This window comes from Prionailurus bengalensis, chromosome E4 (assembly GCF_016509475.1).
Source record: "Prionailurus bengalensis isolate Pbe53 chromosome E4, Fcat_Pben_1.1_paternal_pri, whole genome shotgun sequence".
Lineage (NCBI taxonomy): Eukaryota > Metazoa > Chordata > Mammalia > Carnivora > Felidae > Prionailurus > Prionailurus bengalensis.
Genome location: NC_057360.1, coordinates 44955899 through 44982158, shown reverse-complemented (window position 1 = coordinate 44982158; position 26260 = coordinate 44955899). Strand labels below are relative to the sequence as shown.

General features: G+C 34.7%; 1 protein-coding gene across 1 annotated transcript in view; it reads right to left on the bottom strand.

Annotated features, from left to right (window-relative positions):
* The window catches only part of KCNT2 (potassium sodium-activated channel subfamily T member 2), a 370279-nt gene that overhangs the window by 72438 nt on the left and 271581 nt on the right, over nucleotides 1-26260 (bottom strand). Inside the window, 3 exon segments of the mRNA XM_043568827.1 lie at nucleotides 6740-6874; nucleotides 19651-19823; nucleotides 24159-24264. Coding sequence (XP_043424762.1) covers nucleotides 6740-6874; nucleotides 19651-19823; nucleotides 24159-24264 — 414 coding nt within the window.

The following is a 26260-nucleotide window of genomic DNA, read 5'->3' as shown; positions in this document are numbered from 1 at the left end:
CTATCAAGTAAACAACTGAGTAAATTCCTCAGGGAGATAATAGGTAGGTGTTCCTTGATCCACTGGACTAGATCATACATTCTTGTTGTCTGTACCTGTATAACACTATACTCTTTTCAGTAGCTGCTACATTTATAATTCTCTACTGGAATCTCTTGTTTAATATGTTCCCTGCTTAGACTATCACTACTTAATCACTACTGATCACTATGTCTGCCTTAGGCACTGCTCAGCCATAGCATTCTGTATAGTCCCCAAATTTACTAGATGCTCAATAATACCATGAATAAATCACAAGTGTAGGTGTTTGTAGACGTCCTCCTGACCTACTATGGGGTTAATGCATGAATTTCTCTGATTCCTGCAATACACAGATCCATGACTTGAATGAATGTTCCCATTGCCAGAGCACCAGTTTGATCAGCTTACCAGTTTGATTATCTTACCAGTTTGATCAGCTACATTTTAGGAAAAAAATCAAAAGCAAAAATATCTTTATATTAAAACGAAATCAGCCTAAGAGACTTCTGAACTAAATCATTCCTGGACTTTTACAATGCAAACAAAACTAATGTTAATTAAATAAGGAGGCCATTAGACTGAGATGGCTCTAATACCTTAGCAGGTTACGTAAACAAATCAACACCTCAACCTATACATGCCTCAAGGTTAAGAAATCAAAACCAAAGGACAGCCAATCACAAACAGTCAACTAGGCTTTCTCAAATAATACAACCACTTAAGCTGTAGGTGATCAATTATTTCTTTGCTTTATTTCTGCCTCTTCTCTGTAAGCCCCTCACTCCTGTCCACGGAGTGTTTCTAACAACTTCCTACCTGGCACTGACAAATCTGAACTGATTTTTGCTCAAATAAATTTAAAAAATTTTAATATACCTTAGTTCGTCTTTTAAAATTAGCAAGTATTTACTTTTGTACCCATTCTGTATTAAACTAATGTTTATCTATCTTGTGTGCTCTCTAGAAAAACATTTGCTTCACGACTCCTTGAGTTAATTTTCTCCTCTCCCTTTCTCCTGATACACAGACTTAGGCTGTTGGTTTGAATCGGCCATTTTTTTTCCTATATAGGATAGGATGAGCCAGTAAGTTGCTTTCAATATCGTCTTTTTTTGTTCAGTTAAATGAGAATAGTGATAGATGACATGGCCATTTTGAAGTGGTTGTTTTTAGGCACATTTTGGCATGCTTCTTTAAATTTAGTTTAGATATTAACACTTGTTCATAAAGATGTGAAAACAGGCAATATTTTCAATATTTAGTTTAGATATGAACACTTGTTCATAAAGATGTGAAAACAGGCAATATTTTCAATACACCTAGTGCTTGTGAGGTAAAACTTTAGCAAGAGACACTTAAATTTTAAAGTGAGGACCTGCTTTTCTTTCAATTTGGAAATCAGACTCTCACTTAGCAGATCTTTCAAGGAGAATGACCCATGAGTGTTTTCTCTTAGATGTATAAACTAAGGTCTGTAGGCACAGGAGAGAAAGAGGCTTAGCCATATTTGACTTGAAAAGACCTTATCTCCTAGTCTTTGGTACTTTGAAATGGTCTCTAAGGTTGATAGGCCAATTGTTTAGGATTCAAGGAATCTCTTCAGAGTAAAGTACTAGAGATACTCTCTTACCTAGAGAATCTGGAACCCCTGGAATAGATTGTCCTTGAAGGAGTTTGCTGCTTACTATAAAGGACTACTCCGAACCCACAAAGGTAAACTCATCGCAAGTGAAGGAACAAATTTGGGCAAGTGATCAATACAGGGCCTGCTTAGGTTGTTCTGGTGACAAAACTTGGCTGAGGCTGGAGGCCTCTCTTGTCCCAGCCATCCCAGAACAAACTTAAGGAATGTTTATCAAACATCTGAGTGTTAACACTTTGTATGTCATGCTCCAGATTCTGGATATGGAAAGTAAAACACTTCCTGGGTAGGTCCTCTGGAAGAAACATGCAAGGGCCAAACCAGCAAATATATAATTGCCCTACTGGATAAAGACACATTGAATTGTGTAATCCAGTTTTCAATTACAAAACTATGTTTGAGTTATAAATGCAATTCCAGATGAAAAGGAATTCTCCCGATGCCCCCAACTGTTCTCTAATTCTTCCTAGCCCCGCCACCCAAATATACTGCTAGTGAATTAGTGAGTTTCTCCTATTTTGCCTTTGGTCTTTTGGGACTGAGTAACTCTGAAAGGTCCGTGGACAATCTGGACAAAAGAGAGGCCTTGTCAAGTGAAGCTGTATAGTAAGCTGGGCAGGTATGGGTTCAAGTGGTCACTGTGAGCTTCTGAATAACAACAAATTTAACCCTATTCCTAGCCACCAAAACAAATCATACCAGTTTTTATCAATAACTAGAACTAGAGCACTGTTGCTTTCATTTCATATTTGAATTCCATCTCATTCTTATGTCTTGGACTCTAATACAACCACAGATTGAAGATTCCTCTAACATATTCTTTAGTAGTTTTAAAAGCTGAAAATGTAAAGGTCAAAATGCCCCATGTCAAAATGGAATGTCAAAATAATCAAGATAAATGGTATTTACAAACTAATAACTACACAGTCATTTACAAACTAATGCTAATAAAATGTAGCATTGCTCTATACAGAGCAACAGCAGAAGGTAATCTTAACTTGCTTAATATATACAGCTACAGAGAAGATTAGAATTCGGCTCTTGTTTGAGGAAATTAATGATATTCATGAAGATATAAGGATTGGCTGAGATATGTTCATGATATTATTATTGAAAAAAAAAATTCTAGGACCACGATGGAGCTTCTCCTGTTGGGTTGCCATGCCAGCAAACTAAAAACTTAGATAACTTTTCTGTCTCTGTGATAACGTTAATTTGTATTTTGGGACCCACAAAACAGAGGCTGTCTCAGTGGCCTGGCCCATGTTACAAATCTAAACATGTCAGCCTGTACTTTTGGTAAATATCTATCAAGGAAACCTAATATACACCAACCCTAATCCTCCAACTCAGCTTTAGCTAGCTCAGCTTATTCTAGAAAACAGGATCTATTACTAGCCTTAGCAAATGCCTGACCTCCTAGCCCATCATGCCCTGTTTCCATGTTGCCTCTTCTAACATTCTATAAAACTCACTCTTGCCCAAAATCTCTCCGGGAAAGTGTCTCACTGCTTGTGAGGCACTGTACTCCCCCAATTCACAGGCTGCTTTCCACTGATTAAAAAATATCGAACTTGGGACATCTGGGTGGCTCAGCTGGTTAGGTGTCTGACTCCTGATTTTGGCTGAGGTCATGATCTCATGGTTTATGGGATCAAACCCCACTTTGGTCTCTGCCCTGATAGAACAAAGCCTTCCTGGGATTCCCTCTCTTCTTCTCTCTCTGCCCCTCCCGTGCTCACTCTTTCTTTCTATCTCTCTCTCTCTCTCTCTCTCAAAATAAATAAATAAACATTTTTTTTTTAAATATCAAACTCATTACTAAATTGTTTTAGGTTTGTTACTTGATACCTGTAAATATTCCACTTGACCAGAAACACAATATATCCAGTCAGCCAATCCCAAAATGCCAAGCCAACTCTGGGGTCTATACTTATTTCCTTGTTTTTTGTTCCTTACTCGTTTTTTGTTTTTCTCTTTCTTATTCCTTACTCTTTATCCCATAAAAGCTTCCTGCCTCACACTGCATTTTGTAGTTGTCTGGATCCTTGAGAATGGAGACTGCCCACTTCGTGAAATGTTAAATAAAGTCTGTTTGTATCACTTAACTAGTCTTCTTCAATCATTTTTAACACTATTGACTTTCATATACTCAGTGTTCTCTTAGAGATGGAGCCTTAAGCTTTAATCCTAAATAGCTTGGTACCCAGCCACTATGACTGGATTTCTGATTGCCTGTTGCTCACTTATGAAGATAACTGGATCCTACCTCTGGAATTTTGTCATCTGTCTCTAAGAAATTTCATGCAAGGTGATGGGCAGAGAAGCTGAAAGGATAGAAAACTGAGGGCAGAGGAAGGGAGACAGGAAAGAGAGTTAAGATCAGTGTCAGTCCACAGTAGTGGACACTAATCAGTAATTGGTGGACACTAATTCAGGGTTTCAGCACAGGAGTGATTATAATGATTGATATTGGAACTTAATCTGTTAAGCATGGAAGAAAAGCCCTCAGATGACTAAGGACAGTGAAAAGGTAGCAGAACCAGTGGATAGTAGGTTCTAGTGGAGACAAAAGGCTGCTCAGATTGAGGATATTAGAAGAAATACCCCCAATAGTACTCAGAGAACTGAATGAAACTGAAAAGAAGGAGGGTAAAATCATTGTTACTTCAAAGTAAAGGCTACGACCATGAGAACAGGTGGCTAAGATAAAACACTGAAAAGATCATCTGTGTAGGATTGCTGATACCATCAAGAATTATGATAGAAGCAGGATTTCTAGAGTCACAGTGAATCAGGAACTAAAATCTTCAAGGAATGTGGGTGACCTCAAGGGTGGGAACCGACTGCACCTATACGATGAAACTAATAAATTTGCATAGTTTTGGTCATTTATCTATATAAATAACATTCAGTACATTATGGGGATCCATGTGTGTCTTACTTTTGCACTTTATTATATAAGACTAGCCTAGTTTAGCACTAGTTTAGATTAGGAGCTCATGGATCATCCCATAAAAAATGTTTCACAGAACTGTTTTCTTGAAAAATATTGTTATGTACTTAGTGAAATAATGGTAATATCACTACATGTATATCTACCCTTAGTTATTCTGGTCAGTTAGTTTAAAAATATTAGAGCCTTTGCATTGCTCAGTAAGATCGGGATTTATTCTTGATTGATTGATTGTTATCTTAAAATCAAAATTATTCATTTATAGTATATATAATAAAAGTAGGTCAATAGAAACTTTACCATAATAGAAATAAACTCATAAGTTGAAAGCTAAAATGGTATGTTGAATCAAAAGAACCAAAGATCCTCTCTTGTTAAAAATATAACTAGCTTTTGCCACACAGGGAATAAAAAGGATGATGTTACGTTGTTCACTGACTGTAAATCTCATCCTTCTAAATTAATTTTATACCCTATAATATCCTTTTGCATTCTCTAGAGAAAAAAAATTACTTACATATCTGTCATATTTTAAACATGTGCTATTCTCCCTTTAACTGTACTATTTCATATAGCTCAAGAACTAGTCAGCCTTATTCTAAATGAACCGCCTCATTACAGTAACTTTAGAGGGTACACTTGTTCTCCTTCTGAAACAAGACTTTCTCATGCAAGTTCAGAGTAAATTTTCCAGATGCTGGAAAACAGACTCTTTATATACCTAATTTCCAGTCTTCACATTAACACTGCAAGAAGGGTTAACTATTGTCCACATGCATTTTATGCATGAGAGAAACTGAATTTCTATGAAGTTAAGAAATATGCTTGAGGTCACATAGTGTCTACTAGCACCTCTGGGACAGATGAAGTTTGTTGTTATATTGTTCCAAGGTCTGTGGCTTTTCCACTCTGTCAGATGAAAGCGATCATGAAAGTGCTAATATTACAGTAGCCTTCACTGAATAATTGAAAACTACCAGTCACGTGCTACAGCATTATATATTTTTAAATTCCAATCAACTTTGTGATTAGGACATTGAGGTTTAGAGAAGGAAAGTAATTTGCCCAAGATCATATAGTAAATAATCAACTTAAGTGGGACTCACATCTAGCCTCTCTCTTCTGAATTCTAAACTCAAACTCTAAACTGAAAATTACCCTCAGTATATGCTTTGCTACAATATAAAGGTTATAAAGGTGGAGTGATGGGAGATGATGATGGAGTTCAGATTGTTTTATTTACTTCCATAATTTGGTAGCTCAGGTATGTCCTTTGGCCTTGTGCAAAAATCATGAAACTGAAATAAAGATCTTTTAGATATTTAAATTTTAAAATGATTTCAGAAAGAACCATTCAAGTGACATAGATGTCTTCATTTACAGGGGAGTTTTTGACTTTGCTTATAGCATGACCTTTTCTTTGGTTTTCACTGTTACTCAAAGATAACCATAAAGAAAATTCCTATCTGGATGAGTTATGACTTGGCTCCTAACATGGGTAAATTACCTGTTCACAGTCTTACGATATTTCATTCCTAGTAATCCAGTTTGTAAACGCGTACTATTGGCCACTGCCAGGCATAAAACCAAAATTGTAACATACATGGTCTGTCACAAATCATGACTACTACAGCACAGGATTTAGAATTTGTTATGTTAAACTATACAAAAAAAACCACACTTATTATTCTATTTATTTTTAAAAGAATGATGATCCTGCATTAAAACTTAAACACATGGTGGGGTGCCTGGCTGGCTCAGTGGGTTGAGTGTCCAACTCCTGACATTGGCTCAGGTCATGATCTCACAGTTTGTGAATTCAAGCCCCAAGCCAGGATATGCACTGATAGTGTGGAGCCTGCTTGAGATTCTCTCTCTCCCTCTTTCTCTGTCCCACCCCCTCGTCTCAAAATAAGTAAATAAACTTAAAAAAAAAATTAAACATATAGTGCCAGTCATACATTAGATGTTAAATAAGTATTTGCTTTTGGATTGAATGAATGAACATAACTTCAGGGTAAGTATCTCATGTTCATTCCTTTTATACAGACTCAGAGTCAAATATTTCACAGATATTTAGCAGTAAGTAGACAGCAGGGCAGAGCTATTCAGACAGTTACCTGAAAAGGGTCTGCACGTTTACAATCGTTTTGGCATCTGCCATGTAGTCTTCCTCGGCACTCATGGTACTCTCTTTGTCCACAACCACCATGTTGGCAGCGAAAGTCACTCCACACCTGAGTAAATCATCTAGGCTTTGATAAAAATCAACAGAGAAAAATGGACTTTCAATAAATCACAGTACTAAGATCAGTGCTTGCTTACCCACTACACGTGTATAGGTTGCCCTCATAGATGGCTTTCACAGAGTTTGCCCTGGTAGATGTTAATGGGGATTATAATACATTCTCTACAGATATTAAATAATTTGTATTTTTGAGCTGTTTATGTTTCATTAGATCTTAACCGTTTCAAAGCACTATGCTTTAAGAATTTTTAAATAATATTTATTAATTATACAAGGAAAACACGGAAAACACCCATTTTGCAATCAAATAGAAATAAAGCATATCGGAACTTTTCTCTCACTATTTCAAAGACATGACATTTACATCTTCTTTATCCCTACAGTACTTTTGGTAAGAGTAGAGATGAATACTCATATTACCTTAGATGGTCTAGCCCAACAAAGAAATGTTAAACTATGAAATATTCTCAAATGTGGATTATCTCTTTGTGAGAGCTATGTGTTAAAGATTGGTTCAACACAGCCACGAGCATGAAAAATATATAAATATCAGTTGTATTCAAACTTACCATTTACCATTTAGTTTTTGAGCAACCGATTGAATAACCTAATTTCTTTAGTTGCATGAAATAATTGCTAAACTAGATACAAGTTCCTGTGAATTATAATAGTCACTCTTCTCCCCTATCACTGATAAAAAACTAGCAGTTTCCCACTGAATTAAAAGAAAGTGTTACTATTAAAACTGAAACAAGGAAACCATTATCTCACTGCCTCTGCTTCATATAAACTAGAAAAACAGGGCTGAAGTAGATAAAGGAGACTAAATTTGAATGAGTGTAAGAATGTTGTTCGTACAAAGTTGACTGAAGACAGTGTAGACCTTAAAGAACAGTAGTTCCTTTTAAATTCTTCAATTGAAGGGTCAGTTCCCTGAGGATATTTTCAAAGTGTGATTGGCTGAACTAGTCACGTTACTTTAGAGGGAACTGTTTTCTTCTTATGATAAGGAAGGAGGTGGGATTTCTTATTCTGTTATGAGGTGAGAGAGTATTACCAAAGCTCTGAGTCCAAGATCCCCAGGGGTAGTTCAGAAAAAATATTTGGCTTGGATCAGGAACAATGCTCTGTGGCAAAGATTTTATGGCTAAAACTATGGAAACAGAATGTTATTCCAAATAAATTTCCTATGGTAAGAGGGGCCAGTACCACAATACCCAATCAATATGATGATCAAGTTTAAATCCCTAGAAATACTTTATTTGGATGTTCCTTTTAACTAAGAAATTCGTAATTGTTCTTAGGTCTATTAAAATACATTTTTTAAAAACAAAGAAATAGGTAGAAAATTAATGTGATATAGTCCCTTATGGGCCATAAAAATGATGCCTTCAATTCACTTTATTATAATTTTAGGTCGCTTTCTATGTCAGCTCTTAAAATCCTGCTCCCCAATTAAAAAAAAAATCATCTCTCCATTATAATTATCTACATAAAAAGAGGGACAGATAGGTGGAAGAAGGTAAGCCTGACTGGAAAAGGATATACACATAAAAGTTATGACAGAAAAATGAATATTTCATTAGTAATAAATCAATGAGGTTGAAACTTGACAAAAAATTTCACTGTAAGTACCTGTGCCAAATAGCTAATAGTTACCTATACCTATATGTATCAGTTAATTCCATACTCAAAATATTGGCTGCTGTAGTTCACATATAATCTAGGCAAATGATTTTAGTAATTATGATTAAGTACGAGTTTAAATCTGTAGAAAATACATAAAATTGTAATGGCATTTCAGAAACACGTAGAAACATTTTGTTCTTCACGTTTTAACTCTGAATCACTTATTTTTATATCCATTTAATATTACATTTTATTCCTTTTTTATCTTTATCATGCTACCAGTGAATTATAATGCCATGTCTATCATGATTTTTCCACACTATCCTCTCTGCAAAGCCACTTGCCTATTTTTTTATTCAGCACAGTTGCTTTACACAGTTTGGCCACCAGATGGCTGACTAAGATAAAAGTTAATATTGAAAAAAAGATCATCTCAAGAGGAAACAACTTCCTTTGTACCCTTCTCTAAGCCTTCCTTCCCAAGAACTACAATGTGAATGTATGAGTATATGGCAGTGTTGTGAATAGGTTTTAATTCATTCAAAGGTGTGTCTGTTTTTTTAAGGGAAATTTCAAACATTGACAAAAGAGAATAACACAGTGAACCTCCATATTTCAATCACCCAACCCAGCTTCAATAATTATCAACTTGTTGCCAATCCTGCTTTTTTCTCCATTCATAGGAACTTGACCCTCTCAGTTCTTTGTCTCAACATAAACACTTTTATAGAGGAAGAATTCATTTCATAGTTTACAGCAACAAAGACAGATGGGAGGTTTATTCATCTTTTAAGTATTCTGTTTTTCTAATGAATTTTAATAGAATATTATCATTTCACAGTAACATTACTAATGATAAAATATAGTTTGATTTCACATTCATGGATTTAAATAGTAATTTTAATGCGTCTAACTACATCTTAGTTGGTTAGTATTAAGATAACTGATCATGTAAATTATATTAATGTAGACTAGAGGCTAGATATAAGTTAGTTTGGTCTTTAATATATCCAACAGCCAATAAACACTTCCAAAGTTATAAGACTTTGTTTTTCAATATCTAAAGGACAAAACGTAAGCATGAAAGTTCTTAATTGATAACTTTTAGCATTTTGTTTCGACGGTTCTGGTAGACATTTTGTTGTTAATGGGTAGCTAACACATTTTATGTGCATATTAGTTTTATGATCTTTAGTTTTTATATTTCTTATATGCTCATGCATATAAAAGAATTTGTATTTTAATACTAACATATTGCACACATTTGACTTCTTAATTAACACATTTTTAGAAGTTATAGATTGATATATGTTACTAGAATAAAGTAAACTCTTAAGGAAATGCTCCAGTTTATAAATCTGGCCTAAAACAAACATCTCTAAATTACTTTGAAGGTTTCCAGAAGTTATGACAATGATATCAATGCATCACAACACTGAACCTTTAGGTTTTCTCTATCCCTCGGCCCTTAGTAACAACATTATTGCTACAGACAGTGCAAAACTAAAATAGCTTTAGAAACTAAACAAATGTGACAAAATTCTCATGCAGCAAGATTTGTTTTAATTCAACAACAGATTACTGCTTTAGGAAGTTTGAATACAAGATGTATAACACGAGACCATAAGCTCTGCATGCAAAATACACCATATTTGCAATACTGAAATGGCAAATTACACTCATCATGCAACACGGGGGCACAGCACAGGACAAACCACAGGACACCACACTAGTTAGTGCGCCAAAGATTTTGTCACCTACTTGTCAATAGAGCCCACCATGTAGTAAACCATTGGAAACCAACAGATTGCATCCAGAAAATGCATATCTGGCCTAAGTAGCAGATGGGTTACAAAATGAAACACAATGTCACAACAGTGGCAGCGCTTCTAGGGAAAGGAAGTAAGTTGACTTAGTTTGCATTTCCAAAACTAAACACTGTTGACAAGATTAATTTTAAGTGCCTTTTTTCTTAACATTAATTAGAAAATATCATTTGTACTTGTTATGAATAATACAATGTACTATTATATTATATTATAAAAACAAGTTGTATTTCTGCTTTCTAAATCAGAAACATTATGGCATTATTCTACAAAAATACTGAATTGATATCCTTAATTATGACTAAAAAGTCTTATCAATGACTTTAAAAATTATTCATGCAGAGGAGGAATTGTAAAATGAGAAATTAATGATTTTTTTCTTGGATGGCCCAAAGCATAGAGAACTAAATTAGCATGCTTATTAAGAGCAACCTCTCTAAGGGATATACACAATTACAACATGCCCTTTTTAATGTATCAGCCTATTAATCAATAAATATAGTATATGCACCCATGTAACATGTATCATATAAAATTAAAAGTATTTCACCTTTACATAATTGACTTACTCCATGTATATTGTTGAGCAAATATATATTAAACTCTATACTTATAGGCATATTTGGGGAAAGAATCATAAACCTGGATGCTTCCTTAGAAATCACTTAATCTAGTATATTCATTTGATAAAGTTATTAACTCTTTCATGCATCTATTCACTCAGCATATATGTACCCATATATTTATATAATAGACATTTCTATACTAAGGCATACAGAAAAAAGAATATCATGTTACCTTGTACTATATAAAATACAGCTTTCGGAACACATGTACAAAAGCACATAATTACAATATATGTTTTAATCAGAAAAAAAAAAACAATAGATTGCACTCAGAAAGCAGAATTGGGGATCATTTCACAGAAGGGATATTAAATTTGGATGTTTGCCAGTAAAAGAGAAGGAGAGGGAAATTCTAGGAAAAGGGAAGGATAGCATCTATAATATGCCAGCTAGATGAAGTCTTTTCCTCCCTGACCTATTTTCTTCCTGTTGATCATCCTCTTAACCCTTTAACTCTAAAGAAAAAGAAGGCACAATACAGTGAAGCTAAAAAGACAATCTTCCAAAGAATACTATTGTAATGTTGATTCAGCTCAACATTAAATTTCTTCATAGTCATTTTAAATGGCCCCATATTATTACATATTATAAATGTACCACAATTAATGTTTAAAATCCTCAATTATTCAGTATATAAATTATTCTCACTTTCATATTGTTAACTCTTGAAGTTACAGGTTATTTCCTATATCTTGCTATTATATACCATACTGGTATGAACATCTTTAGATGACATTTTCCTGTATTAGTTTTTAAATCATTTATGCCAAAGCATTCATAGAAGGATATTAATGAATCACAGAATACAGATATTTTAAAAACTCATGATGCATGTTCATTTCAATGAATATTATAACAATATACACTCCGAGCAGCAGTCTTTTATAGAGCCTTCTGGTTCGGTCTGAGCACTGCTCCGCTTCTTAAAATTAGAAGTGCCATTCTTGGGGCGCCTGGGTGGCGCAGTCGGTTAAGCGTCCGACTTCAGCCAGGTCACGATCTCGCGGTCCGTGAGTTCGAGCCCCGCGTCGGGCTCTGGGCTAATGGCTCGGAGCCTGGAGCCTGTTTCCAATTCTGTGTCTCCCTCTCTCTCTGCCCCTCCCCCGTTCATGCTCTGTCTCTCTCTGTCCCAAAAATAAATAAACGTTGAAAAAAAAAATTAAAAAAAAAAAAATTAGAAGTGCCATTCTCATTGCTCATTCGATAACTTCCATGACTCTCCTCCCCTACCTCATGTTTATAGAAGCAGGTGTGAGGACACCACAAGATTGGGACCGTACTGAGATTTTGCGGTGGTTTGAAAAATCATTTTGCCTGTGTCTTTTTTCGGTTGTTATTTTGTTTCATCTCTCTTTACTCCTTTGCAGTTCTACTCAGATAAAGTGAGTGGCTCAATAATCTATGTGACAGAGATGGATCTACAATTCTTCATTATTAATTGCAGATACATACCCTGGCTGGAATAACCACACTTTTCTTTTCTGACTCATTCTTTTACATTCAGATCATTTCAATTTCTTTATGCCATCTTCTCTATTCTAAAGGCTAGTAAAGCAAGAGTAAATAATGTTATTGAATAACTCAACTTAATGAAAATACTGAAAAACTGTGTAAGAAATAGTACTGGGGTCACTGGGGACAAAAATTAAGTCCTTACTTTATGCCAATGCTCCCAATTAGAGTTAAAATAAAAATATGTCCTTTGCATTTTGTTGCTTTTTCCAGTAGGAATCATTAAAGGTACTTAGACATCAAAATTATTGCCTTGTTTTAGGAAACTCATGAATTTTAGTCACATGCAATTCTGCCACAAACATGTATTTATGATGTGCAAGCAACCTTCTACACCCTCAGAAATTACATTAGCATCTGCATTATGCTAGCTTAGTTCATCCTTACACAAATTCAGCTATGTTACAAGGTAAATCAAGCCCTTGAAACCTAGTAAATATATAATCTTGATGAAGCATATCTAATGTAGAGAATCTTATATGCCATACTTTTTGCAAAATGTAACTTGTATAACGAATAGATTCATCTACTTTTATTGATAAAGTTAGTTTATAAGGAAACTTGAAACATAAAGAACATAGCAATTGTACATTTGTATGTACTATGTTAGCTCATTTAAATAAATTGGCAACAGTGTTCATGTCACTAAACTGCTTAGTAATTGATGAGTGACATAAATGATATCATAGGCTCTTAATAGACTAATCTTTCTAATTATTGAAGTTAATTGGCAAACATAACCTTTACATTGAAAGACACTAAGCAAAAACATAAAAACTCTAATAAAAACAGGAAATGTCCCATTCTTATGCTGCACCCTAAACAAAGGACAGATGAAGAATGGAATGTAGGAAAACAAAACCATCAATACTATAGAATAAAATGTATGCATTTTTTATCTGAATGTTAAATACAGAAGACCTATCTATGTTAGAAATTACATTATGGAAAAGTGAAAATAATCACAGATTTAACTCTAAAGCTCATCACAAAAAAATTAGCAAAAAAGAAACAAACATTTAAAAATGGGTTACTTAAGGGCACCTGGATGCCTCAGTCAGTTAAGCGTCCAAATTCAGCTCAGATCATGATCTCGCAGTTTGTGAGCTGAAGTCCCACATTGGGCTCTCTGTTATCATCGCAGAGCCTGCTTTTAGATCCTCTGTCTCCCTCTCCTCTGCCCCTTCCCTGCTCACCCTCTCTCTCTCTCTCTCAAAACTAAACATTTTTTTTTAATGTGTTACTTATATATTTATATGTTACTTATAAATTCATAGATTTTTTGCTTAATATACAAAAAAGTATTTCAAATCAAGAAAAGATAAAGAGGAAAAGAGATCTAGAACAAAAGAAATGTACACAGACTAAAATAAAACATGTTGTATCTAAATAATAATAAAAGAAATTAAAATTCAACAAACTCAGACGTAATTGATGTTAGTAAACAGAAAAAAAGTGAGCACATCATTAATCTGCAACCTAACTGTAATTATATTAAGAAAGATGACTGTTTATGAGTCTAAAACATCATATTCTTACAAAAGCTTTCATTATAAAAATTGCCATTACATGCAAATGTTAATTAGCTACTGATTGTTAGGAGTGAAAAGGTTTGTGGATTTGCATGGATTTGCAAAGTTGAAGATCATTATTTCCCATTTAAGTAATAAATGTGATGGGCTTAATTTTTGTATTTCAAATTCAAGAAGTGAATGAATATAGTGAGACAGTTTATTTTGTCAGCATTTCATAATTCTGTTAAGTAGTTTATTCGTTTCTTAAAAATATATAAGTAGTTTCATTTAAGTGCTTAAAATAAATTTCCCTTTATTGTTAATTGGGTTTTCACCCAAATCCACTCATCAGTTTGAATAGTGACAATGTCATTTTCTTGATTGGTATGGGGGGTAGGGGGACAACTGACATTTCCTGACTGCCTTACTAAGTGAGATATTTCACTAGTGCTTCATACACACTGTCTTATAAAGTCTCAAAATTAGCTGTTCAGATAAATGTCCTACTCATTTTACACATGAGAAAACTGAGGCTTAGAGATATTTGATAACATGCAAAAGTCTTATCAAGAAGTTAAGTAAGCTTAGACCATATCTCAGATCCATGAGTCCAAAGATTGAATGTCTTTAATAAGGGCTCTGAATATATCAGACAATGTATCATTGCTTTTAAAATAAGCTGAAGATGGGGCGCCTGGGTGGCTCAGTCGGTTAAGCGTCCGACTTCGGCTCAGGTCATGATCTCGCGGTCCGTGAGTTCAAGCCCCGCGTCTGGCTCTGTGCTGACAGCTCAGAGCCTGGAGCCTGTTTCGGATTCTGTGTCTCCCTCTCTCTGACCCTCCCCCGTTCATGCTCTGTCTCTCTCTGTCTCAAAAATAAATAAACGTTAAAAAAAATAAAATAAAATAAAATAAAATAAAATAAAATAAAATAAGCTGAAGTTTACTGGACACTATATATGAAAAGAAGATTGATGCACTAAAAGGATTGTAGAAAGATGATGTAAAAATTTGGGAACATAAGCCTGGATCTTGCACTTCAACTTTGTGTAGCTTTGGGCAATATATTCCAAAGTTCTTGACTCTTGTCTCCATCTCTTTTATGAAATGGTATTATCAGATGGCTAGATGACCTTGAAGGTTGTGGTGGTCATCGAAATATTTAAGATCAGCATACCACAAGAGACCAAACAAAACAGATGGCCAACCAATTAGAATCAAGACCAGCTCTAATGAGCCAGTATCAAATGCAAGATCTTTTCCATTGTGACTGGGTTTCATTAAGTTATCAGATGAGATCCACAAGTCTTTCAATTTGGAAACATTATGAAAACATATTTTGACATATTATGTTTGGGAATATTATCAATTTAATTTACATCTTAAAATCCCATACTTATGACATCTGTTATTGTTTATTTGTTATATTGAATTAATTGTTCTTTCAACTTAAATAGCCATGTACTGAATATTATTTTCAGCAATACTCATGTGAATTTAAAACAAAGTCAAAACCCACTAAACTAACTAATAATTAAAAAAGTGTATACAATTCTTAGCATAAATATTCTTATAACATGGAAATATGTTGAAGAAGAAAAGCATCATATTTCTTTGTAACATTGTAGGATAGATTACAAAATACTAGTCATGGCAGAGCAACAAACATTTCATTGTTTGAAAAAAAAGGATTGCATAAAACTTCCTGGAACATTGTTTATTAGTGTTTAGTTTTCGTTTCCTCATTCTTGGCCAAAAGAGCAGAGGACAACAAATAAAAATTTTAGACATCACTTTTGGGAAGGACTCAGGAAGCTAATAAACATTACAGCATGTACTTTCATCATTAACACTTTGAAAGAAAAGTCAAACCCTACAAAAGTCATCTAACAAAAAAACATCATGGGAATAATTGGATTCCAAAATGTAAGTTATTAGGAAAGCAAAAAAATTTTAATGCAAAATAATCCAGTTAAAATATATCACTGTTTCTAAAAAGAATTCGCACTGTATTTTTTGCATATGTTAAAAACCTGTAAGTTAAGCAACATCATATAGTTGAAAGAACAATGAACTATGAATTACATAGAAGGTTCTAATCCTAGAACTAACCTTGGAATAGTCATTTAACTTCTTTGGTCTGTTTTTCCTTGTCTATAAATTAAGAGTACTGTAACCAAGTGACACAAGCTGGTTTATTTAAATGTTATCATTGTAACTTCTAAACTTTGAGATTTTAAGCTGCTTGGTACATCTCTCTGAGGATAAATCATCAGTGTATGATATAGATATATTTCTAAGGGGAACAAATGTAAAATAAAAGTAAAGTGTCCAGTATGATGACTGACAGGCAATAAGTGCTCAACAATTATTACTGTTATGAACAGAGGGTAGAAGTAAAGAATATTGACTTTATTAAAGGATCTCTATGGTCTCATTCAGACAAAATACTCTCTCTAATAAAAGCTGCATCTAGATTTATGCGGAAATACTGACCAGTTTTCCAATAATTAAGAGGAGCAGAGTTTTCAGGTTTTTCCATGATTGACCAGATTTAGGAATTAAGACTATAAAAACGACCAATTGTTTTTATAACTCTAAATTACAAATCAATCATTCAACCAACCCATCAGTAATTGGGCACTTTGGCAACTTATTTATTCAGAACTAAACAAAAAGGGACTGATTTAGATATAACCATTCAAAAATCTACATAAGACACACACATAAAGGAACTCTAGACCCTGCCACCTGCTCAATGGGATAATAAGGTAGACACAGGAGGATTAATGATGCTGACATGGGATTACCTAACAAGGCTAGATATTAAAACAGAGAAAAGTCCATCTCTATTCCATGGAGTAAACACCACTCCAAAATTTGGAGATATGGATTCTTTTGGGAGGTGTAATATCGTGACTTATAAGAAATATATATTTGGACATTCAGATCATCCATGATTCTTGGATCATAGCTCCCAAAACCCTCGGAATTTCCTGAGGAAAGGAGAATGGGAACATTTTTTGTCATAATGTTTGTTCTCTTGTCCTCAGTTCCTGATATCACTTCAGAGCCATAGATGTACAATGGGTGTCTTGTTATTCATAAAAGCCCCTTTCCATCACAACCAGGTTGATATTAATGAGGTGACTTCTGGGAACCACCTCTTTTGGGGGCTTGTTGTCAGGGGAACAAACCATGAATACAGGGTTGGAACTTTTAGTCCCATACCCTGATTTCTGAGAAGGGGAGAGGGGCTAGAGTTTGAGTTCAACAACAAATGACCAATGATTTGACCAATTATGCCTACCTATGTAATGACCCCTCCATAAAAACCCAAAGGAAGGAGTCTGAGGAACTTTTAGGTTGGTAAACCCATGGACATTTGGCAATAGTGGTGCCCTCAGACAGGGTGTGGACACTCAATGCCCTTTCCCCATACCTTGCCCTATGCATCAACTCCATCTGGCTGTTCCTGAGTTATATCTTTTTATAGTAAACCAGTAATCCAGGAAGTAAACGTTTGAGTTCTATGAGCTGTTCTAGGAAATTAATGGAACTTGAGTAGGGAACTCTGATTTCTAGTCTGTTGTTCAAAAGTATAGCTAAAGGGGCACCTAAATGGCTCAGGCAGTTAAATGTCTGACTCCTGATTTTGGCTCAGGTCATGATCTCATGGTTCGTGGGTTCAAACCCATGTTGGGCTCTGTGCTAACAGTGTGGAGACTGCTTGAGACTCTCTCTCTCTCTCTCTCTCTGTTCCTCCCCCACTTGTGCTCTCTCTCTCGCTCTGTCAAAAAAAAAAAACTTAAAAAAAAAAGAAAGAAATATAGCTAACAACCTGGACTTGTGAGTAGCACCTCAAGTCCAAGGAGGGGGTCACTGGAACCTACAGTCTATAGCTGGTTGGACAGATACACAGATGATAAGCTGAGCTTATGATTGGCTTCTGAATGGAGGAAGTAATCTTGTAGGACTGAATTCTTAACCTGTAGAACCCTTAACCCAGACAGTAGTGTTAGAATTGACTTGAATTGTAGGACACCCAGCTGGTCTCGGGTATTGCTTGCTGGGGATGTGGGAAACCACCCACCAACACATACACACATTGAAACTGGGTCCAGGAACCCAATTAGATTTACACATTAGAACAAGAAATTTTACCTTGAAATAACGTAAAGCAGGGGAAAGGTCAGTTTTTACCCCTTGCTTTACCACAGGGATACTTCTTTTTCAAGCCTCTTCCTATCTTTCTCTCTGTATTCTGGGGCCTCAGTTGATCCACTTCGATCCAAGCCATACAAGATGAGGATGTTCTAAGGCAATCAATTTGAAAATGCACCTACCTTAAATACTATCTCTAAGGGAACAAACACACCAAAAGCACAAAGAGCCAAAACCTGATGTGTTACAATTCACAGGGCCAATTGAGCATTTCTTGTATGCCAGTTCAACCAGTCCCTTAGAACTTCCTGCCAAAGAGGTTCTAGAATTAGGGATACATTCAAAGGCCTTGGAGGTATTTTACAACCACTCCATTGCCATACCCATCCCGCAACCCAACTTTTCATCCTCCTAAGATTTGTTTCATTAAGCTTTAATTTCTTCTGACATCAAATCCAAGTTTCTGCTCCCCCCATACCTGCCCTAAATTTACCTAATCTTTCCTTGGATGCCAAAGTGATAACAGGAAAGTCACTGATTCATCATACCTGAAAATTCTTCAACTGAAACCTCTAGAGTGTTCTCAATTTTTTAGAGTTATCATTGCAATAATGATGCTAAAAAAGATGCATCAAAGAGTGTCTTGATATTGGTATATTCAGAATAAACAATGTCACTAAGTTAAAATAGTGAAAAGATATTTCTGTTTTGAAAAACTTCTTTTGATAAATTTTAAAGGCAGAACAAGGCAACAGATTTTGGCCTCATTTAGTTTATCCTGAAATTTTGTATCACTTTGGAATTTAAGAGGAGAGTTGGAGGATCCTAAAATATGGTATTGATCTAAGAACCATCTGCTACCAATTTTGAGTCACAGAGAGGAATATCATAATTTTAGGACACAATGGGTTTGACCATAACATTCAGTGACCCACATTTATATTTGCATAAGGATTGTGAAATGCTTAAGTAGTCTTATCTCACAAGAGTATATCAATCCCACATTTTCAAAATAAATGAACATGGTAAAGCATTAATTATTCATGTTATGGTATAGAATGTATGTTTTAACAGTGGAAGAATCATAATAACTTATAATTATGTATCGTACTATCACATAAGAATGGATCATTAATATGCTTAGCTGATAATTAATGGTTCTTTCAAAAGACAAGAAATTTGTCTAGTTTTGGCAGAAATTTTCCAGGCTAGCTGATTAACTTAAAGAAAATAACTGTAATTATTTCAATGGCGTCTTTCCCATTGATATTGAGTGATAACAACGTGCAAAATAGTTTTAAATAAGATGCTCAGAGTGCTCCAGTGATGTTTCAAGTAGTATTTGTGAAACATAACCATATTCAGTGATTGTTTTAGCACAAAATATACCTCCCAATGAATCATGTGCCATAATGTATCTGATTTAAAATATTCTAAGCAAAGTAAAGTAAATTATTTTTGATATAATGTTAAAAACTCTTTGTCTTGTTTGGGTATTTTAAAATATACTTACGGGTTATCCAATAGCAGTACTATGGGATTAAGTTCTTTCTTTGGTCTATAATATGCCCTGAGAGGAACAATAAAATTATACAATCCATTTCCAGCTGTTTCAGCTGCAACTATAATTAGCTTATTTTTGAATCCATAGGCTTTTGCGTCCTCATAGTAGTTATGCTGGCAACTCTAGAGAAGAAAAATTATACAAAGAAATGCCATTTTTACACTCCACTAAAATTTGGTGAAAAAAATTTAGGATATATGGAAAAGTAAAATTAAGTTAACCTAGTAAATCCCTTATTTTATAAAAAATTTGAAAATAGTTACATTTTTCTATGCCATTCTCCAGCCTGCTTCAGGAAACGAAGGTGTGCATGGCAAGACAAATGATTGCGGGTGTGTAGCATGATGTAGGGGAAGAAAAAGTCAGCAATATGTGTGCACACATGTTCTACTGGAAACTGAAACTTACTACTAGATGACATCTGGGTATCTATATTTAAAAATTATCATAATGTGTATGTATATCAAAACATCATGTTATATATACCTTGAATATATGCAATTTTTATTTGCCAATTATATCTCAATAATGCTGGGAAAAATCTACTTCTGACTTTCATTGCCAGAAATAGAATAATTAAATAACCTTTGAACATTCCAAGTACTGAATATCTAAAGGGACGAATATGGAAAAAACATTTTCTTTGTTGTTAAAAAACAAAAAAGCAAAACAAAACAAAACAAAATCCTTAATTATACAACTGTATATCTGACCTGTCAAGATAATGATAGAAATACACAAAAGTACAATACTACTACTGGTAATAACAACAAAAACAATAACAATACTTTATCAAAACTCATTGTTGCCCTCAGGGTATTTTGCTATTTTCTAGGGGGCTGGTACTTAATAGACATAGCAGTATTAAACCAAGGTTCTTTTAAACTAAATTATCTGCATGGAGAACTCCTTTAGTGTTCTGCTTTTTCATCTATCTATGTCTCTATGTGAGTTTGTTTATTTGGGTTGAGATTAGTTGATTCTCTGTGGATTCATCACCAATTCTGGAATATTCTCTACCTTCATTCTTTAATAAAAAATTACAAAATGCTGTTGGGAACAAGGCACCATGAGTCAACAGAAACAATAAATGATAGAATTAGACTCACAAAGACTACAAATTATTGATGTTATTAGATTCAGAATATAAAACGAACACATTTACTGTATTTAAAGAAAAAAAAGAGAACATTTAAAGTATGAACAAATAAGAAGAGATTATTTAAAATACTCAGGTAGATGTTAAGAGAAATGCATATATTTGGGGCACCTGGGTGGCTCAGTTGGTTAAGCCTCTGACTTCGGCCTAGGCATGATCTCACCATTCCCTAGTTCGAGCCCCATATTGGACTCTGTGCTGACAGCTCAGAGCCTTGAACTTGTTTCAGATTCTGTGTCTCCCTCTCTCCCTGCCCCTCCCCAACTCATGCTCTCTCTCTCCCAAAAATAAAATAAACATTAAAAAAAAGTTAAGAAATGCATATATTCTCTTTTAGAACTAAAAAGTACACTAATTAAAAATAAAACTCAAAAGCTGGGTAATATTACACATTTGATGCATATGAATGGGGTCAACTGCAGGGAAAAGTTGAAGTAACTACTCAGAATGTGAGAAGGAAAGTGATATAAAGTAGTAAGAAAAAATGAAGACATTTGGAAAACAGTGTGACAGTGTCTAACATATATTTAAACAAGATGCCTGAAAATGAAAGTATCAGAAAGAAGCCCTATTCAAGTAAATACTGACTGAGGATTTTCTAGAATTAATGAAATACTCAAAACTTCAGTCAAATAATAAATAAAAATCCAGCTTCATATGCATGGTAATAAAAGTGCAGAACAACCAAGGCAATGACAAGATCTTAAAACCAGCCAAACAGAAAAGAGAGACTCTCCACAGGGAATAGGAACTAGGATGATGGCCACTTCTCAAAAGCAACATGGAGCCCATAAGGCAGTAAATAAAATCCCAATGTGCTTAAAGGAAAAAGAAAACTCATAGCTTGGAATTGGACACCCAACAAATCTATCTTTTAAGATTAAGAATATTTGTAGAGAAACTGAAATTGACAGAATTCAACACTGATAGGACCTTAGTAAGAGAATTTCTAAAAGCTATAATCTGGGAAGTAGAAAAATGAAACCAGAAGGAAGGTTTAAGGTATGAAAAAGAATAGAGAAAGGGGAAATGGTTTTAAAAAGGAGGGAGCAATAAGCCTTCATTGGAAGTATGATTGAAGATTTACTAATATAAGTAGGATCTGCAACCATATGAAGGAATGAGGTCACTCACAAAGAGGCCTTGGAAAGGGAAGAGTGACAGGTGATGTTGAGACTATTAAGAACTTGAAGATTTATGAGGTAAAATGAGAAACAAAAGAACTAATTTAGGAGTAGCTCAATTAGCGACACCTGGGTGGCTCAGTCAGTTAAGTGTTCGACTTCAGCTCAGGTCATGATCTCACGGTTTGTGGGTTCAAGCCCTGTGTCCAGCTGTGTGCTGAGGGTTTGGAGCCTGGAGTCTGCTTTGAATTCTGTCTCCCTCTCTCTCTCTGCCCCTCACCCACTCGTGCTCTGTCTCTCTCTCTCTCTCAAAAATAAATAAACATCAAAAAAAAATTTTTTAAGAAGAAGTAGCTCAATTAATAAAACAAAAAGGAGAAAACAAGGAATTTAGTGTTGATAAACCTTGATCAGGAACCAGCTTGTTGATGCTGATGCAGAATGAACTGGGCAACATAATCCCAACTCACACTTCACAGATGCAGTAGGATTGGCTGCCCAACCCCATCTCCTAATTATAAAGTAGGCATTCCTTTATGGAGCAGACCACCACCTCCAGCCAGCCTAATGCTAAATAAATATATGATAATACCAGATGTCACAGCTAGTCAGCAACATTCAGAAACTTTGCCTTCTCTATATGGTAGAGACACAGTTCAGTCTTTAGTTTTAAAGGGCCCTCTATTGTTCACCAATCTGTATCTCTGAAAGCTTAACTTTTCAGTTATATCAGTTGTCCTGCTTGGGGATAAATCATTTCCCCTCTTTGGTCTCCCAGTATGTTTTTTCTCTTGAACTGTGTGTTAAAAAATAAAATGGTACAAGAAGTGAATCCAGGTTTTGTGGGGCCTAAAGCTTCTGTTTCTTGGGGAATGTTCTTCAAGGAAAATAACACAAATATTATAAACTAAAAAAATTAGTCACAGGTTCTTAGAAAGGGTCAATACAGGTGAAGAGTCCTGAAGCTTAAGATTTATTACTGTTATCAAAAATACACAGATAGTACTATCAAATACTGCACACGGTAAATTAAAACAAGAACAAAAGAAAAAGGCGTTGAGAGATGGAACTGTCCATCTTAATGGACCCAGATGAATATTTGGAAGCAATGACAAAGATTTACAAAAAAATGCTTCCGAATGATAAAGGCAGAAATTTTCTAATGTTCTGCTAATCTTAAGAATGACAGTAATAGCCAAGACTCATGATGTTTATTACACAAAAAAGTAATAGTAGCAAGAATACTAACAGAATGCGTTAAGTGCCTAGTCATTTATTAACTTCCAGGCACTATGTTAAAAGCATTCTACACACACTAAGTTATAGAATTCTCAAAAGAACCCGATGAGGCTCATATTAAAATTACAAACATTTTGCAGATGTGGAAACTGAAATTTAATGGTGAAGTTATTTGCCCAAATTTCAAAGCCTGTAAGCAGATTTTAACACCCATTAACTCCAAAATTTACAGTAAAATTCCTGGTTAGAATTAGTGGCACATTTTAATTTCTAGGAGGTGGGAGGGGCAGTTGAGAATCTTCTTTTTATCTGCTTTCTTATTCATCAAGAGAACAAGCTCTTATACAGGTCATGCCAATTGGCCATATCGTGAAAGAGATTTAAAAATGCTCGCCTTCTTGGAATCTTTCTGTTTTGAATGGTTTCTTTGGAACATCCAGACAGGAACCAAGAACTATAGTAAAATCTTTAGGAAAGGAGATATTAACCACGACACAGATATTAGCTTTCAGTCTAATCAATAATGAACCTTTGTGGCTAACACATAGATCAGCTAATTTTACCATGTCAAGCAATCACACATTAAGTTTTGAGACAAAAATACCTGGCAAAATAAATAGTGCCCATTTGGCCAAAGTAATTTTGAGAGACTTTGGATGTTGAAAATTCATAACTTTGAGATTCTGGCACCTTTGTTTTTTCCTTAACAAGATGACTGGCTGAATCATTGGGTATTTTAGTAGAAGAGTAGAGTTTTTGGGTAATCTTCAGTTCAGTTAAGAAAGTACAATTCACCATTTTATGTATTACATTTACATTTGAAAAGATAATGCTCTTTAAACATATCTTAGTCAAAAGATTATAAAAAATTATTTAAATATATGTAATTACAAAGTGCCATAATTTCGGTTTTGGAGAAAATAACAATTACTTACCTTGTCTAGTCTTAAGCAGCAAAATGGCACTTTTTCATGAAGGAGATGACAAAAAGTGGGTGAACTTCCTATATATGGAGAGTAAGGTGGGTAGCCTTTAGCATATCTGTAAAATAATATGAAATATTTGAATTGCCTTGAACAAAACACACAAAGCTGGACCATTAAGTTATAGCCATACCCCTTGATTTTCATAAAGTTAGATGCAACTCTTTTGTTGCAATTACATTTTGATAAAGAAAGGATTTATAATAAGGATAAGCAAACCAGGACCCATGGACCATGTCTGGCCCATCAGCTAGTTTTGTGAATTGAAAGTGTTTTGTTTTGTTTTTTATTTTAAAGGATTGGAAAAAGCTTTAAAAAATAAATGGTTGAAAAAAGACAAAAGAATAATATTTCATGTCACATAAAATATTATGAAATTAAAATGTAAGTATCTACAAGTAAAGTTTCTTTAGGACACAGCCATACTCATTCATTTTATGTATTGTCAATGGGTGCTTTCATGTGTCAAAAATAGCTGGGTGTGTCATGTGTCAAAAACAGCCAAATAGGCCCATAAAGTATAAAATATTTACTAGCTGGTTCCTGTACAAAAAGTTTGCCAATCCTCAGTTTAAAAATTTAGATAGACTTGGGGCACCTGGGTGGTGCAGTCGGTTAAGCGTCCGACTTCAGCCAGGTCACGATCTCGCGGCCCATGAGTTCGAGCCCCGCCTCAGGCTCTGGGCTGATGGCTCAGAGCCTGGAGCCTGTTTCTGATTCTGTGTCTCCCTCTCTCTCTGCCCCTCCCCCGTTCATGCTCTGTCTCTCTCTGTCCCAAAAATAAATAAATGTTGAAAAAAAAATTAAAAAAAAAATTTAGATAGACTTTTTAAAATATGACCATTATTTTTTACAAAACACATTTAAAGCAAAAGGACTTATTTTCTAAAAAAAAAATTTTTTTTAACGTTTATTCATTTTTGAGAGACAGACAGAACGTGAGTGGGGGAAGGGCAGAGAGAGAGGGAGACACAGAACTGGAAGCAGGCTCCAGGTCCCAACCTGTCAGCACAGAGCCCGATGCGGGTTTTGAACCCACGAACCATGAGATCATGACCTGAGCCAAAGTCAGGCGCTTAACCGACTAAGCCACCCAGGCGCCCCTAAAGCAAAATGACTTATTATGATTTACTTCGTCAATACTCATTAGTCCTGGATGCATAATCACAAAGGAGTAAACAGTTGATTTAATCACTCAAACATTCACCAAAAACAATATTGTTGGAATCTTCCTTAAAATATCATCAAAAACATTCATTTGTTTGCTGACTTCATGAAAATAGCCACTTGTACATCACGGCTGTATTGATTTTCAAAATAAAACTATCAAAAAGTAGCAGCAGCAGAAAAAAGAACTATTTATTTATTAAGAAATAAAATTTAGTAGAGGCAAAATCCCTTTATCCAATATGAAAACTGTTTTCTCAGTAAAAATTTACCCTCTAAACCAAATTTCAAACCTAGTTTAAACTGTTTTCCAGACATTATTAGCTAGGAGGGTAAAAAGGTGCCCATTTTGCAAATTTAGAACCTGATAATCTCCACTTTTACTTCATCTTTTTCTATTTTCTAAAAATAAAAAAATTCGACCTCTCAATCTTTTCAAAAGCACATGCAAAGAATTTCAATCACAGCACACAAAGTAATTTCTAGGAAAATCCTGGCACTCAAACCTCCTTGTTCCCATCAAATATTTCATAACTATAATTAAGTACTATTGATTTCTTGGAGAGTGCATTGTGTTCTGTAGGTACATAAAACTTCCCTGTAATAGATTTTTTTAAAGTGTAAAGGATTAAAAGAAGGATTTTTTAAAGTTTCACTTGTATTTCAGGCTATTTTAGTTCAATTCAACATTAACATCAATGTTAATTGAACATCTATTATATGAAAGATATCAGGAGCAGTATGTGAATGGTGTTACCATTGACACTACTACTAGCCCTGCTATACCTCCTAGTAATTATTACTCATTGAATGCTTAATCTGCACAAAGCATTGTCATAAGCACTTCTCCATTATCTCAATTAAACTTCATATGAACATCATGAAGC